Consider the following 17,114-nt stretch of genomic DNA (forward strand, 5'->3'; position numbering starts at 1 on the left):
AACCGCAACAATTTTTGACACGTACATTTTCATTCTATTTTATGGCAATAGATGTTCCTGTGGCAGTGTAAGACATGTGGACCAAGCCGTTCTGAAATAATAATAATAATAACATTCGTAATGATGAAATTCTCATGTTAGTAAATCATCTTCCGACATGTAAAGTTATATAATAAAGCCCGGCAGCCTTCTTATTTTACCTTGCTCTCATCTCTTATCTCCATCTAAAGTCCTTCAGTTCTACTTTGAATGGAAAAAAAGATAAAAATCTCAGTGTGGAATGAGTATGTGGCCTCACCACCATAGCCACCATTTTAATGTAAAGGCAGGCCAGATGACATAATGGAAAACCACCATTTAAACACAGACACTCCCTTTGCCCGTAGCTGTATTTCAATTATATAAGCCGTTCAACACCATGAAAGGCCATTTGGCTTTTATTCACACATACATTGCTAAACCCTTTCTTTTTTTTCCCCCAAAACATACTAGTATTCCTTTTTTTAGAAACATACATTGCAGCTTTCGCCGCGTTCAAGTTGAATTCACTCCAGCGCACTTCCCCCAGCCGCCTTGTCCTCTGTTTTTAAACCTCACCACGGATTCTCTAATTTAAGGCGTATATCTTGTAATTACAGAGGGAACGGGAATAAAACTCCCCCTGCCAAAACTATATAGAGCGCCTCTTTAAATAGTCCACCCCTCCCTCCGTAAAGCTTTGTGTGAACGACTTGAATTGATACTCTCAACAGTTGGTGGTTCTCGTAAGTCAGGTAGAACATTCAGTGCTCTTTTATCATGACATGTCAGTCAGTCACCAACGGTTACATAATCAACACGGCCAGTATCTCGGCTGTTAAGATTGTGTTACCCAATCCATTAAAACATATGTTGTGCCAATGCAACGTCAAACAGCTTTTTCTTCTTGTTCTTGTTCTCATTCTTGTTCTGCTTCATTCAGAGACCGCAGACTAAATGCATTTTGATGTGGCTTTATACGTAGGTAGAGCGCACCAACAGTCTGGCACAAACGCTCGGCGTTCACTCTGTTATACAGTATATCGTCTTATAATTTCGTGAATCCAGGATTTTAGAATAGCACATTATTTGCAGAGGACTAATTTTGACCTTAGATGATTATGGTGATTAGTAATAGCTTCAGCCCTGGCCTGTGATTATAATCTTCTATAATAATGTGCTGTGTCTGCACTGTGTAAAGCTGAAATGACAGAGTCCTTCTGTTGATGACAGTGTCTCCCTTGATAATTCTAACCCTATGCAAATCAAACTCAGTGATATCAGCTTTAATTCATATTTGTCTGGTGCCTCATGCAGGCGGCCACGTTGCGAGACCTGATTTTTGATTAGATCTATAGGCACCCGTTTTGAGTGTCTGTGCAGTGGGGAACTATAGCAGTAACTTTGCTCAATCGTGTAACAGCTTTAAGTGAGTCATGCAAGCCCCGAGCGACATGTCTTAACTTTGTGGGGCAACATTCAGGCTAAAATACCTGTTTGAATTTGGGTGCCTGCCAGATACACAAGGAGAACAAAATATGTAAGGCAGTGAAGGCTTGAGAGAAAAATCACCTGAAAACCACACGAGCCAAGACCGACTGCAGAGGCCCTTTTCAAAGGCTGCTAATGATGTGGTTCTTGTCATCTCCACTCAGTGTTCTGTCAGTCTTTCATTTTGCCCCCCATAAACACTGTTTAACATCTTAAACAATTTTATTTTTTTTTGGTTACACTAAACAGTATCTTTATTATTTATCAACAGCGGCTGTAAACATGGTTGTGCCCCAGTCAAGATGAGTTTCTAGGAATGCCCTTAATAGATCTTTGGACTAGTTTTAGAAATTGTATTCATGTTATACCACTTTTGTTGTTTTGACTCGTATATAATTAGTTTATGGAGTGTAAGTTGAGTCATTGCTACAAAAAGAAGAAGTTAATTTACGTGTCATAATTTTGTGTTTCCAAGGGACATTCTTGCAAAAATCCACTATTTTATTTTTAAATGAAAAATGACTGCGAAGGTAAAGTTTGTAATATTTAAATTTTACATCCAATGAAAAACATGCTTGAGCCACCTACAACCTAAATAATGTGAGTTAAAACAAAAAAAGTCAACTGAACTGAATCAAACAAGGATCCTCATTATTGGATGTGAAAGCCAGGTTTGAGGGACTGGGTGGGGAGGAAGGGGTTAAGGCTGTACAGTTTATTTTGGGCAGGTGGGTGGAGGCTGTTGGAATGTGCCTGAGGGAGGGTGATAATGTGGCCACTCGGAACCCCAGATCCTCAGCAGAAACCTGGCATGCCTCTATCAGTCGGCTGCAGTCAGATCCTCCAAACTGAGAAGCGTCCCTTCTCCCCATTGTTGCAGCCAGTATCGGGTGTCACGTCCCTTTGGCTTTACAATAACATCTTCCCCTCAAAAAGAGCTTCGGGCGCGTCCATTCCAAACAATGTAACTGCCCTCTTCCAGCAAAAGTAAGAATGAGGGGAAAATGTCCATGTGAATTTTGGCAATTGTAACTCCGATATCCGCTCAACGAAAAGGCGCTGATGTCGCAAGTAGGAAAGAAAATTCAACCGCGCCGATGAAGGATGACCAAAGGTACAGATCAAATGAAAGTCTGTGAACATGATCAACACCCCCAACCCCCACCCACCCACGCTTGACTCCTGCATTTGGTGGAGCATCGCTCAAGGCATCGTGTAGCTGAGATATATCAGCCAACCTGCATTCCTGCTGGATCACTTGGACACCTTCCCCTCTCCACACTCTCTGAAAGGTCAGACTAAATGAAGCCATCTCATACAGCGTCTTCAGATGTCCAGTTACACCCTGGATTAAAAAAATTGACCAAAATATGTTGTGGAAGAAGTGTCGAATGTGGGAGGCTACCGGAAAACATTGAAAAAATAAATAAATGGATAAAGAGAAGCATTTATAGACATGCAAACAATGTAATTGGGTCATTTTGCGGCTGAAAAAACTTTTTCCATGCCAGTCAACAGAAGTTATTTCAGTCATACCAAAGCAGAACACTCCATCCCCACCACCTCCAGGAAGGCATCTGCCTCTTTAGATATCCATATCAATATCCCGCTTTATGTGTGGCTGTGCAATTTTTAATTCCGAGGAAACGTTCACCCAACTCGCACACATGCTACAACGACACATGATGCTGTGAGACCAATAAATCATACAGAGAAAACCTGTGCCTGTATTATTTCTATGGTACAACCTTTTTTAAAAATCTAATTCTCCAACATTGCAGTCAATCATGTAAAATGAAGAAGTTTCATCTTTTAACAATATTTAAGGGACTGCAGCAAAAGCAGTGAAGCCTAGCTGGCTATCAGCTAGCTGTAGCTACCAGGTCCAGCCTTTTTCCCGCTTTCTGCGTTTCTTTGTTTTCTTTTTTTGCATGAAGATCAACTGATTGTCATCTATCTCGCTGCGTCTTCTAATCCGTTCCTCTCAAACGATCTCGGGGTTCACGTAGCACGTCTTTGGCCCACGCTGCGTGCGTTTTGCGTGATTAGAATCTGGCGCCTTAATGTGAAGTACTCTCTGCATTCACGCAACTGCCCCGCTCGGCTGACCCTTTTGTAAACAGTGTGCCCCTCCTGGCAGCAAAGCGACCAGAGGCCACGTCGAGCCTTTGAAGTCTCCAGTCTTGTGTCTCGGTGTGCGTTAAACACCAGCGGCCGGGGCAGATGGAGCCCAGATGGACAGTAAAGCGGGGCCGTCTTTAAAAATTCATGGCACTCACCATGATCAGGGTGAATGGAGGGGAGTTGGCATTAAACATTAAATTGCCAGCGCGCGCGAACACACACACACACACACGCTCACCATGAGTGTGGGGGAGGTGACTACAGGAAGCGTAGCTCGAATAAGAGCCAACTGGGAGCGACACTTACTGGGATTGCCCGTCAGGTTTCTGCTGATACAGCTGTCTAAGTGCTGGCTGGGTTGATATTCCTCTGTAGCTTCGTTCGGGGGCCTTTTGATCTACCTCGTGCTTGTGTACGCAGACAAAACTTTGTTTTTATATGAAGCTGAGTCGTCGTCTCAGCTGTGGCACCGGGCGAAACCTGCTGTGAGCTGACTTTGATCTGACAAGCCGGTCGTTCGTTCATTCATTCATTCATTCCTTTTTAAAAAGTCAATCGGATGATAAAGTCTTGCAATTAATAATTTGCATTTCTTTATTTATTTACTTGCTGCCACCCTCTGATCCCGTGTGCTATTAATCAGTGACTAACGTCAAACAGTGTTAAAGAATTACAGAGACATGCCATGCACAACTAGGTCGTTATTTTAGCAACAATTTACTATGACTTACAACTCATTATGTCTTCCGATCAATTTTCCTGGACTTATTGATCAGTCCGGAGTGCATTCAAATTATTGCAGCAAACTGCTCGGGACCCCCCCCCCCCCCCCCCTTCCCCAAATCCACCATCTTGAGGTCAGTCTGCAGGGAGGTGAGAGGGTGGGGTGGGGTTGGTGGGCTTCATTACTATGGGTCGGAGGCGTTTGATTGGGTTTCACTGTGTGCAGCCACGTGTGCTGAACGCAATGAAAACAAGAGGGGTTAATGGGCCGCCGCCGTCCGCAGGGCGGGACACAAAAGGCTGAGGCAGCACGGGAAGAAGCCGCCAAGGGCAGCGGCGGGGCCCAGGGAGGAGTGGCGGCACGTGAGGGGAAGGAGGAGGTGTGACCGAGGGAACAGGAAAAAGTCACTCAGCTGGCGGCCGCCGTGTTGAACCGCTGCCAAGAGGAGCGCGGAAGCACGCGTTCCCCCCTTCGCCACGGCCGCTGGTTATCCTCGGCTTGGCGTGCGGCGCAAGGCCAATTTCAGAAAACGTACAGCCACAGGGATTCTGGAAAATTGGCAGCAGCTCAATATGGGGAAGGAGGGTGGGGGTGGCCAGAGCAGGAATGTAAACAAAGATTGCATAAAAGCTGAGGCTAGCTCTTTCCATCTTTCTTGCTTTTTTCTTTTTTTGTTTCCAGCTCTTACGTGGTGACCGCAAAAGATTTTTTTGTTTTATTTTTGTCACTTTACTCAGTTTTCTTGTTCCGTCATGCTTCCTCCGGGCCTCTCAAATATAGAAAAGAAGAAACTATGTATTTTCAGACGGTTTCCACTCCCTGCAAGACCCTCTGTGTGTCCATTGCCGTCTCGCGTGAATCTTCTTCTCCCTTTTGTCTCTCTCTTTTTTCTTTTTTTACCTCTTTGCATGTATAAAAACCGAGCCACTTCATCCCTTTCCTCTTTTCTTCCAGGCGAAAAAAAAGGAACTTTGGCCTTGTCCCTTTTCATACGAGCACAGAAATAGATGCGCTAAAGTAGATTGTCTACAAACAAATGGCGAAGCGACGTCTTTTCACATGGGGGCGGGCGCGCGGCTGGCATTCAGCCCAACAAAACCGCGCTGTCGCCTTGAGAGAGGCCTTTGACAAGGTAGCCTTTGTGAGGGAGCTTTCATTTTTTTGTTTTTTTTATTTCTTTCTTTTTTTTCAAAGAAAAATCAATGAAGAAAAAAAGGTCAAAGGCAGGCAGAAGTACTTAGCTGCATATTCTCAAGGTGCGAGTCTCGCCTCTTTGTCGTAAACAGCTCGGCAAACTGTGCTGCGCGGTGAGCACGCGGCCTGGATTGTTCCATGAAAGCCTCATGAATGCTCTCATCTATAATCTACAGGACACACATGACACCAACCCCCCTCGCGCCCCCCGTGGACGACCACAGCCGTTCCTCCCTTGTCAGTGCGATAATCACTAACCTTTGATTGCGCGGGCGCCGCCAGAGGTCCGTGTTTTTCACGGCAATGGACGCCAAAGGTGATTCTTTGCCAGTATTTCAGGAGAATTCAAAGCGATAAAAGGACAGTGCCTGTCATCTTGAGTGATTGCCTAATAGCTTTCACTGCACTGCAGTCCTACATCGTGGCAATCAGCAAATACAATCCTGCATTTAAAGAATCCGTATCCTGCAAAATTGATTCTTTTTAAAAAAAAAAAAAAAAAAAAATTCTGCCTGAGCTTGTGTTGAAACTGGTGATGCCTTTGTTAGCCTGGTGTTTGTCAAACATGTGACAGATGCAACAAGACGTCATATTTCGAAGACATTGTAGAAATCAAAAAAAAAGATTATTGGAGGGATTAAAACCAAAGAAAATAGAGAAACTGACTTGTTTTTGTTTAAGCCTATAAGATTTTTCTCTTAAAGTGAATGCCCTTTAGCTCTGACGCTGCACTCAGGAGGTATCGCAAGCATCATTTTTTTACCAAGATGCCTCAGCAGGGAAAACGTCCCATTTGTCCGCCTTTGATTTTGGTCGCCGAGTGTCCCGCATGTGAATTTGAAGACGTGCAGAGGACAAACCCGGGGGATGCCTAAGGTCAAGCTGCAGTCCATCCACTTATTGATCAGGCCCACAAACAAGCTGCAAACATCTCAGCCTCTGACAAGACGCCAACGGAAACACGTCACCCCCTTGAGCTCTTTTTTTTTTTTTTTTGCGAGATAAAGACGTCCGCTGTCTGCCATTTGTCTCTCAGTCCCCCTCCCACGCTCAGCCGCAGTCCCCTTAAGCCCTAAACCCTGCTCTCGCAGCCGATGATGGCCTGAGAACAAAAGCCCTGACAGCGCTCGTAATGTTAGCTGACCATCTCGCAGATTGACGGCGCTAACCACTAACGAACCAATTGAAATCAATGCAGCCAAAGGGCCACGCAGATCTCATGACCCAGGCTCCAAACTGTGACAGAGAAAGCTTTATCTTGTTTACCGAGCTATGACAGCCCCCCGCCCCCCCCCCCACGTCCTTCTTTTCTTACCTTTGGAGTTGTCTTTTTTTTCTTTTTTTTTCCCCCTTCCTTGATGGCAATAAACCCTGCCAAAGGCAGAGTTCAGCTCCCGTTTACCTTTCATGCATTTTGGCTCCCCCCCCCCCCCCCCTCCGGTTCTGGCAGTAAAGGTGGGCAGCGGCAGCGGGTTTTCCTGATGACGTTTCCCTGGATTGCATTGCGGTGGATTGTTTTTTTACATTCATTGCGCAATGTCGTCCCGCAGTGTGAGAAGTGGCAAACACGAGACTGCAGAAGTCAAACTGTGTTCAGGGGGGAATAATCACTTCTTTCATCTCTAGTGTGTGTGTGTGTGTGTGTGTGTGTGTGTGTGTGTGTGTGTGTGTGTGTGTGTGTGTGTGTGTGTGTGTGTGTGTGTGTGTGTGTGTGTGTGTGTGTCAGACCTTCCTCTGAACCCTTTCGGCTCCTCTTCTATCTCTGTCTCCATCTCTCTGCCTTACAGACGCACTCGCCGCCATGAGTTTTTGCTTTCAGCCTTCACGTTCAATACAAGTCCTAAGCACCCGACCCTCCCCCACCCACCCCCCTTCTTCCCCCAAACCCAATTCAAATACATGGTCTGTTTGCCGATATGCATCACGGAGGGGAATAATCCGGCCTGCTATCGTCATTTATTTGACTGCACTCCTAAAAATACCAGACTCTGGTCTGTAATTGTCGACACGCCCGTTTCCCCTCCTTTCGGTGCGCTCAACTTTGCCCACCCCACCTCCCCCTCCAACCCAACCCCACCTCCCCCTACCATTTTGGGCATCCTAGATGGTGATCCTACTCATTAGCAGTGCGGTCGGCGCAGATTGCTCACAACTACATAGATCAGGCTCTGGGGAGGGTGCGGGCGGAGGGGGATGGGGGGGGGCTCTGGGAAACCGAGCTGCTATTTGTGATTGTTATCCAAAATGCGCTGGTGGTGCCCGCCGCGCTGACGGCAGCACGCAGGAATGGCGCGGGGATAGTGCTCATTCTGATCGCTTGTCCCCTTTTCATCAAGTGGTTTCCAAGTCGGCGGGGGGGCGGATACCGTATATCCCGGCTAGATCCGACGGAAGCCCAGCATAAAAATTCTTTGGCAAAGCTCTGCCGACTGCGGCGGCCTTTCTCAGAGTCTCAGTCGCCTCCAGGAGGGCCGCGCCTGGAGAGGATCCTGGATTGGATTTCCAGAGTTGGACTTTAATAATAACAGAAATGAAAAAGGGGGAAAGGTACGGCGCTATTGGCTAAATGCATTATAGGTGGTTTCTTTTTTTAATAAGAAATCCCGTCAGATCCTGCAAAACCTTTTGAGCTTTTGAACTTGCAAATGGAGTTCTCATCAGTTGCGTCGTTGGAGTCGCCCTGTGTGCGGAGCAAAGGATGCCTGCGGGCTGTTTATTAATCACTGCTTCATGGTTTGATGCCGAATATGTAATTTCATTCAGCAGCGGCACAGATTTCCACGCCTCAGCGTCTTCCTCTAAATGTCTCAGCGCCGCAACATCGAAGCTCCATCTGTCTGTCTGTCTGTCGGTCTGTCTGTCAGCAACGGCAGCAGGATCCGGGCCAGCTCCCCTCCAACGGGCAGTCGGCCCCTGACGAGGCCGGTTTGATCGAGCGGGATTTGACGAGGTCAGCCAGTCACTCAGTATTATGATGCGTTTGATCCCGCCTGTCAATAAAACGGCCGCTCGGCGCATCTGTAATCGTACAGGCTCCATTGTTGCCGTTAATTGTGCGTGTGTCGGAGGGGGAGGGATGGTGTGAGGGGGTGCGCGAGCACGGGAGGACAAAGATGGATCCATCATAGATGACGCTTTTGCACTTTGTGCCACGCGGCCGTCGGGCTCCACTCATTGGCAGCGTCCAATTGTTTCGTCAAATAAATGGGAAAATGAAAAAAGAATGCAGTTTGTTGTTGGACCGACCAAACGGTTTTATGATGATATTTTAGAGCCTTTGATCGAGATGAAGTGGTTCTCAACTGCCGGAGTCCATACTGCTATAGGACCTCTACTACCGCTGAATTAGTTCTCAACGTCCTGTAATAAAAAAAAAAAATGCACCTGACACATGCGCTCACCCTAAAGATGGTGTGTACATATAACAGAGCTTTATTATTGTGAGTATCAACTGCCGAGCGGCCAATATGACGACAATAAAGGACGAGGAGACGTCAGCTGCTCGCTGCGTGGCAGCCACTTTTGATCTCTGGAGATTGTCGTGCAAACAGCGGCCAAACCCGACCCCGGGAAACAAAAGGAGGAACAAGAAGAACGTGGCCCGTCCCATCGCCTGCCTGCATGTTTTATGGGTGGCAGTTAAGCAGAACGGGCAGATTAAGAAATCAGGTCCAGCGATAATTTGATATCTATGGCTTGTTGTTATGGGTCTTTTTTTCAAACTCAGGGAGCATGAAGTGCATACCTGGGCGTGTCTGTCTGCATGGATCTCTGACGTGAACAAAGGCTTTAATTGTGTTGTGATTTTCTTTTCCGAATGTTGTGTTGTCTGCTTCCGTCAGTGTGACCTTTTGAATGGAACACGACGTGAAAAGTCGAGACTGTTTGAGCGCCGCGCTGAGGAAGAGTCTGTCGTTGCCTCGGCCTGTCTGCCGACGGCTGGTGGGTTGGTTCGCGGGGTCCCGAAAAATACGTTTGTGGTGAAAATATTCAGGCCACACGCTCATGCTCTGCGAGCTCTGATCGTTGCACTCTATCGTTAGGATAATCAGATTACACCCCCCTGGCAGTCACGGTGTAGATTAGAGCGTGCTAAAATTACATTTTGGGCTAAGCCCAGTCGGTTGAAATTCTTCCATTATACAACTCCGAGATCTTATTTGGATGCAGTTTTCCTTGACGCTACTACGCTACTTTACATTTAGACCCCACACACACAGTAAATGGAAAACCCAACCTTGAGGAAAACGGATCGAGGAAAAAACGGACCAGTTTGAATATTACACAGCGCTTTAATATTCAACAATCTGCTCTGTGTGGTGGATAATTACACCAAAGTTAGTTTGGGGAGGAGGGGGGTATAAAAGAGGGCGAGACCAGTCTTTCCTCTTTTCCTCCCTCCTGCCCGTCATGAGGAGCTCCTGAAGGCGCGTTTCCAACCCCCTGCCCCGGCGGTTTTCAGGCCCTGTCATGCAGCTGTAGCCGTGCCGAGCCGAGCCGTGGCGTCTGGAACAAGCCCGACACGCCATGTTCTCTGTGGGGGGATACTGGGCCAGCAGTCGCGTTTGCTTTCCTGCATTAATGACGCTCATAAAAGGGCTTTGGCCTGGAACAATGCACTGTTTGACTATGGGCCGATCATGTGTTCATGAGCCGTATCCAGAGCCCTCTCACCTCCGCCCCCAACTCCCCAACCCCACCCCCAACCCCTCTGTGCTGGTCATTCATTCCCAGTGTTACGTAACACTCAAGGACGAGCATCATCTGTCCATGTAGCCCACACGTCCATATATATATATATATATATATATATATATATATATATATATATATGTATATATATATATATATATATATATGTATACATATATATATATGTATACATATATATATATATATATATATATATATATATATATATATGTGTATATATATATATATATATATATATATATATATATATATATATATATATATATATATATATATATATATATATATATTTATATATATATTTATTTATTTATAATCTTTTCTTTTTTACGTGGCCGTTTTGCTCTTTCCATTCCTCTCATTGTGCGGTTCCCTCAGCGCCGCGCTCTGAAAAACGAAAAGAACCTCCACGTGAAATAAGACGGCCACATTTTTCCAATCAAGTCGGGCAGGACACCGAGCGGAGAACAGGTTCCTGCTAATCTCTCTCATGAGAGGAAACAACTTAAGGATTTAGATTAATATGAAGTTGCGAAACTGGTCCGTCGCCGTTTGGTTGTAAGGGGATTAGGACTCAATGTAAACCTGGTTTCTGCCGTCGGCACATATGCGAACAAGATTTCCATTACACTAAATAAATAATGTATTGTTCAGAGCATCTTAAAGGTTTAAGTGCACATGTGACCGCAGATGTGTTTGTTTTAGTGTTAGATTTTGTTCCATGTTTTATCATTAATTGTATAACGCTAACAATTTTTACTGTAGGTTTTCTATATGTAGATATAATATACATATATATTATAGTCTTGTAGTCAGTTATTCCACAAGCTGACAAACCTTCCCCACATTTATCCACTATTGAAATCTAATCAATACAGACTTAATTAAGTTATCGCCTCGTGACCTCTTTCCTGTTTTCCATTATCTCCTCTTCTTTCATTTCCTCTTCGCTCCATTCAGTGTGAAATGAGCTGATTTTGGGGGGGGGGGGGCATTTTTTTTTTAATCCAGTTAAAGAGATGGATGTTTATTGGCTGTAATTTGCATTATTTAACTCTGACCCCCAGTGTTTTCCGCTTTGGTCGCACCTCGGGGTGATGGAGGTGACTGGCAGGTGTAAGAGAGCGTGCAGCCGATACCCCGCTGTCCTCTCAGTTTTGGTTTTCAGTTGCACTGCTTCTGTCGTGTGCTATGTGACACTTGCGCGCTGCCGGCTGCCTATCTTCCATTTGCATTAATGGTGAAATGGACCCCCTCCCCCTGCGTCTCTCTCTCTCCCTCTCCCTCTCGCACACACACACATGCACACACACTCACATATATACACCCCCTCCATTTACTCCTTTACAGCATTACTATCGCTGCTACCTGATTGCAACAGGCTTCACCTTTAGTTAATTATTATGGCTTTAAAGAAAACGCCTGCTCTCTCTGCATCTATGGCCTGTTGGCAGTTTATCTACATCTGACCTACATTCGTCTGCCGGAGTTGCAAACGATCAGCCAACAGACAAGAACTGCAGGTTCCAATGTGACTGTAAAGTCTGAAGTCGGGGGGCCCCACGGGAGATAAGTGCACCGCGTTTGGTTGGCTTTCAACTGTCACCAGAACTACAAAAGATCCAAAATGATGTGTTGTCGTGACTTCGATTAGTTTCGTGGTGGTTTGGAAATTCCTGCCCAGTGTTTTAGAAACAGTTCAACCTATTAGATGGTCTGGAAATGTGCACTTTTTTGATCTGCTCTCCTCCTTTGATGGTTCCATCTATCGCCAGTCATTTGGTGAGGGGCGTGAACCTCCCAGTGCTACCAGTTGGCCCAGTTTCCAGTTGTTGATCTAGTTTCTTGTCATTTGTCTGAATAGCAGAGCTTTAATGCAGGAGGGGCCCCTTCGCCTGCGCACATACTCCACATGACAACCCATGCAAGGTAGCAGCTACCACACCCAACTGCTGTGCATTAAATAGAAATCCTGTGTGTGTGTGTGTGTGTGTGTGTGTGTGTGTGTGTGTGTGTGTGTGTGTGTGTGTGTGTGTGTGTGTGTGTGTGTGTGTGTGTGTGTGGTAACAGGGGAGCCATTAGCTACATGGGGTGACAAATACATACGTACACATTTCATATCCAGTCACAAAAACCTGGTGAAGGAACAAAGACAAGCGCAGAGGGAACATTGAGAGAGGAAGAACAGAGATGAATAAGATAACTTGTGTAATGGGAGGCGAGTGCTGGGGAGGTGAGTGGTCGCGCTGGTTGGACGGGATCCTGATTGGAGCACTTAGTCAGGACTGAAGGCTCCAACCCCCAGACCTTTGACAGGTAGCTATTGCTCTTCATAATGTGGAATCTGCTCCATTATCCGCCGCCACAGGTTCCCCTCTGTTTGATACATACAACCTCTAGGAGTGACGAGAGCGTGTGCTGCCTGCCGCCGGGCCAAACTCACTTACTCTCCTCACTTCTTTTTGTCCTCCCAACATTTTCTAATCTTCCGCTGTCAGGTCTTAAATGCTCATTAGCTTTGCCAGTTCTACAGATTACCTGTAGAACTGGTTAACGTGTATGGCCTCGCCCCTCATCAGACTATTTGCAATTCAGCCCACACCCAGTCTTCTCCCTCGGCCGCTATGGCGTATTTATTTTTCCCGAGGTTTTTTTTTTTGTTTGTTTGTTTTTTCCTGGATTTCTCAGCGTGAGTGGCGAGGCATTGTATGTATTTAGCGTGTTGTTAGTGTCACATAGATTTTTTTTGTGTATGCTGACTGTGTTCATCTCACTCAAGTTAGAGCAATTGAAGGCTAAAAATGAATTGCGACTCGTGAAGGATTTGCTCATATCGCGTCTTCACGTGAGCAACCTGAAACTCAAAACGCTCACCGGCGTTTAGATTTGAGATGCATGGACAGGAAGTGAGACCTCTGTACCTCTCATGCTGATTTGCATGCTACACGGTGCATTAACGGTCCCAAAGTGTAATCTAATGTCAGGGAGAAATGGTGGCAAACAGTTATATACAGGGGGGAGGCGGGCAGGCGGTGGTAGGGGGTGACAGCTGCGAATTTAGATTGTAGTCATGTGTTGAAGGATGCAAGCAGGATAGTGTGTCCAGGGCTGTGTTAACAACGAATACTCCTTTAACTTGAAACTAGATATGCATTAGTAAGAGGGACTTGGAGCGTGTTTGCACTGTTCACACTCCACCAGTGTTGTGTTGCTTACACTTGCAGTTAATTTGGTACCAGGAAAGTTGGCGCATGCGCGTGTGTGTGTGTTTGTGTGTAGTTCATCATTATTCCTTGAAACTTGCCGGCTTTAATGTTTTTAATTGTTCATAGGAGCACATCTGGGCACCGGGGAGAGTTGGATCTGGTGATTAGTCCCCCCGGCCTCCACGTAAACAGCGCTCCCACTGGGCCACCAGGGAAATTTGTTTGTGCGATTGATAGGGAGAGAGAGAGAAGGGGCGGGGTGGTGGTGGTGAGAGAACCCAGAGAGTGATGTGTGGGGGGAAGGGACCTGGGGGGGAGGGAGGGGCGGCTGGGGTTGGGGTGGAGGTGTAATTTCCAAGATTTATGGCGCGGCACTTCACAAAATGCATGCATCCTGTAATTAAACCTCCCCCCTCGCCTGCAGCAAGCCTGTACATTAGCCCAGATTCCGCACCCCCACCCCCACCCACCGCTGCCCACCTCCTCACACCCACCCCCCCAACAACATGATCGCCACTGCCCAAGCCCTCTCCAACCCCCACTCCCAGTGTTCTCCTGACCCACCACATAATAAGATCTGATGGCAGCTCGGTGTCACTAATGAGGACTGACCGACCCGCAGTGAGCGACAGTCTGCTGTGGTTACGGGCCGGTCATAATGACGCAGGCGGACAAGAGGCGGGGGCGACCAGCCTTCCGTTTCTTTGGGTGGGAGCGTTGTCAAGGAAGACTCCGATGTTCTTTTAGTGAAGCCACCGCAGTTTAATGTTTCATTTGCCTTGTACTCATTAATTCGTTGGCTGTCGGCCCCGCGACTCAGAAGAAGGTCAGTTTGACCCGGACTGCAAATCTCTCAGGAATCATTCAACTCACAACTCAACAAACTTATTTTTGTGTTTTAAAAAGTAGAAATAAACAACAGAAGTATTATAGAAGAATAACAGAAGATTGTTGCAAGTCAACAAGAGAAATGATTCAGCAATGACTGATAAAATACTGTTTGTTTGAAGATGTTGCACAGAGCTCCAAGGAGTTGATATGGCCATTTTATTTCTATTACAGTCCTCTTTATTGCAGACAGAGATTATCCGTATCATAAAAAAGCATCAATTTTCCACAGCAGACAGTTTTTTTTACATCCCCTGTCAAAGCTTTTAAACATCAGTTATGGCCGCTTGGATCAGTTCAAAAAAAAGATACATCACCATATAATTTCCTCATGTCTGAGGGCACATCCTCCAGTTGTCTGTTTTGCCCAAAACCCCAAAGATTAAGAAATTTTCACTGTCACAAGACCAGATAAAGGAGCTTACCATCATAGCCGAGGGGCCTGAAACAGAGAATATTTGTCTGGCGTTAATCTTTTACAAATATAGTGGCTAATGAGTTTCCTATCAACCGGTAGCCTGGGGGTTGTGGTGGGGGGCGGGGGGTTGGCTATGGATTAGCATGCTGATGTACAAAGTGTTTCCAAACCCATCATTTATAATAGCAGATTCAAACACTCCGTGACCTCACTGTCTAATGTGCGGCTATTATGTAAAGTCACGTCTGGCACGACGAGCAGTGAAGTGCTCATTACTCGGCTGCCGGCTGTTTGGCCGCCCCGGTCCGATTGGGAAAGAGTGGGCCGAGTGTGTGCACGCAAGTGTGCAAGTGTGTGCGCGCGCGCAAGCGTCTGCGTGTTAGCATAGGGACACGACAAGACGCTTTGCGCACCGGCGACGCGGCCTGGAAAAACAAGCAGAGGCTCAATGGCTTCACTGTATTTGCCCCAGAGTGGGCGCCCCAATTTTACTGCTAACTTTCACCAGACTTTCCAGAGCTGGGGGCCCTGCTAACAGCTGGAGCCACATCAGGTTCTCATCAAGGCGGACTGCTCCACTTCTTTTACTGTCATCTCCGCCCGTGATCAGAAGGCAAACCGATCGGTCTCTCGTGACAGGATGTTTAAATGACAATAATTAGTGTTGCCCTTACAAGTGTGTTTACCTTGATTCATGTCTCCTCAGTAAAGTGTAAACACCGCTGCTGCACTTTATTTATTTTTTTGTATTCTTTTTGTTTAGTGTTTAGTCACCACTCTTTTGAAATATGGCTCTCGGGTGGCACCTTCCTTAAATGTGCCGTAGATTGAGGAGAGTCTGGCTCAGTTTTCAGACATACGAGCTCTCGGTGGTCGTGACGTTACATCCATCTCCCTCTTGTTAATGTGGCACCTTGGAAATGCTCTAGGGGGAACTCTGACACCAACCCTGCTTTCAAAAGTTAAAGCTCCGTTTCCGTTTAGCTCGTTTATTTCTGTTGTTGCTCACCGAAGACACAAGTTGTTGACGCGTGTTTCTCTCCCTCTCTGCAGCTGTACGAACTGGACCGAGACCCAAAGAGAAAAGAGTTTCTGGATGATCTCTTCAGCTTCATGCAAAAAAGAGGTGCGTAGCTCCGCGTGCGTGCGTGCGTGCGTGCGTGTGTGCGTGCGTGTGTGCGTGCGTGTGTGCGTGTGTGTGTGTGTGTGTGTGTGTGTGTGTGCGTGTGTGTGCGTGCGTGCGTGCGTGTGTGCGTGCGTGCGTGCGTGCGTGCGTGCGTGTGTGCGTGCGTGTGTGCGTGCGTGTGTGCATGCGAGTGCGTGTGCGTCTTTCTTCCCTCACAATGCAAAGTCTGCTTATCTTTCACTGGCATGGGCGGGGTCTTTTTTCATGTTCGATGATTGCTTTATGGTGGTGCAGTCCCCTCCTTGTTGTTCCCAGGCTAACCAGGACGCATTCATGCCTGGGAATGGATTGACTTACCTTCTGCTTACTCACACGGCCGCCTGTCCGTGCACACACACTTACACACACGCGTGCTTAATTGTGACTCAGCCACCGCACAGGGTCTTCATCACGGTGACACACACTTCATGACGGCAGTGAGTCAAAGTATCCCGGATACGGCTCACAGCTCCGCTCACTGCAGTGAGCGCATGGGATGATTGTGCAATATTGTGCCTCTGCTGGGAGGAACAATCGGTCCCCTGCCGCACGTCGGTTGGTTTTGTTCTCATAGTGTGAAGCCCAATGTGACGAAGCTGAATCGCTGTTTTAATCCCTTCAGTTGCCTGGAGTTTAACATCAGGGACATTTTTACAACTAAAAACCAGCACCAAATTCAGACCCACTGCTGCCAATGGGGCGGTGCTGCCAAGTCCACTCTCTGAATATAGGAGCGCCATCTGCAGGTCATGAGGCAAACTGAAGAGGCTTCTTTTTTATGTTGATTAGAACCCATCAGTATTTTTTTTATCAAATATGGAATTTATCATTAAATTTGTTCATGAGGTTATCACCAGTCTGAGAAGACGAACGGGTTGTGATCATTTTTTAGTTTTATTCATTTGTGATGTAAAATAGAACATGTCTGCTTGTAGTTGGATAAAGACAGTAAAAATCAAATGACAGTAAATAAATAAAACATGTTTTTACGCCTTACAGTCGACCACACAAATATTGATATTTTATTTTGGTGAACCAAAAAAATCAGAAAAAGTACATTTTTCAACGTGGATCCCAGTCACACGATCCACTTTGATTCATTGCTGGATTTTGATGAACTGGACCTGTGTGCCTCCTCAAATGATCGCCTGCTTTTGTTTCATGAATAATAAT

At 46.4% G+C, this 17,114-nt stretch overlaps 1 protein-coding gene across 1 annotated transcript in view; it reads left to right on the forward strand.

The window, feature by feature from the left end:
- The window catches only part of arid3a (AT-rich interactive domain 3A), a 44,766-nt gene that overhangs the window by 16,503 nt on the left and 11,149 nt on the right, over positions 1 to 17,114 (forward strand). The window contains exon 4 of the mRNA XM_076022671.1: positions 15,830 to 15,902. Coding sequence (XP_075878786.1) covers positions 15,830 to 15,902 — 73 coding nt within the window. The remainder of the gene's footprint in view (positions 1 to 15,829; positions 15,903 to 17,114) is intronic.

Source organism: Nelusetta ayraudi, unplaced genomic scaffold, assembly GCF_046127955.1.
Source record: "Nelusetta ayraudi isolate G7.1 ecotype Tasmania unplaced genomic scaffold, CSIRO-AGI_Nayr_v1 ptg000013l, whole genome shotgun sequence".
Classification (NCBI taxonomy): domain Eukaryota; kingdom Metazoa; phylum Chordata; class Actinopteri; order Tetraodontiformes; family Monacanthidae; genus Nelusetta; species Nelusetta ayraudi.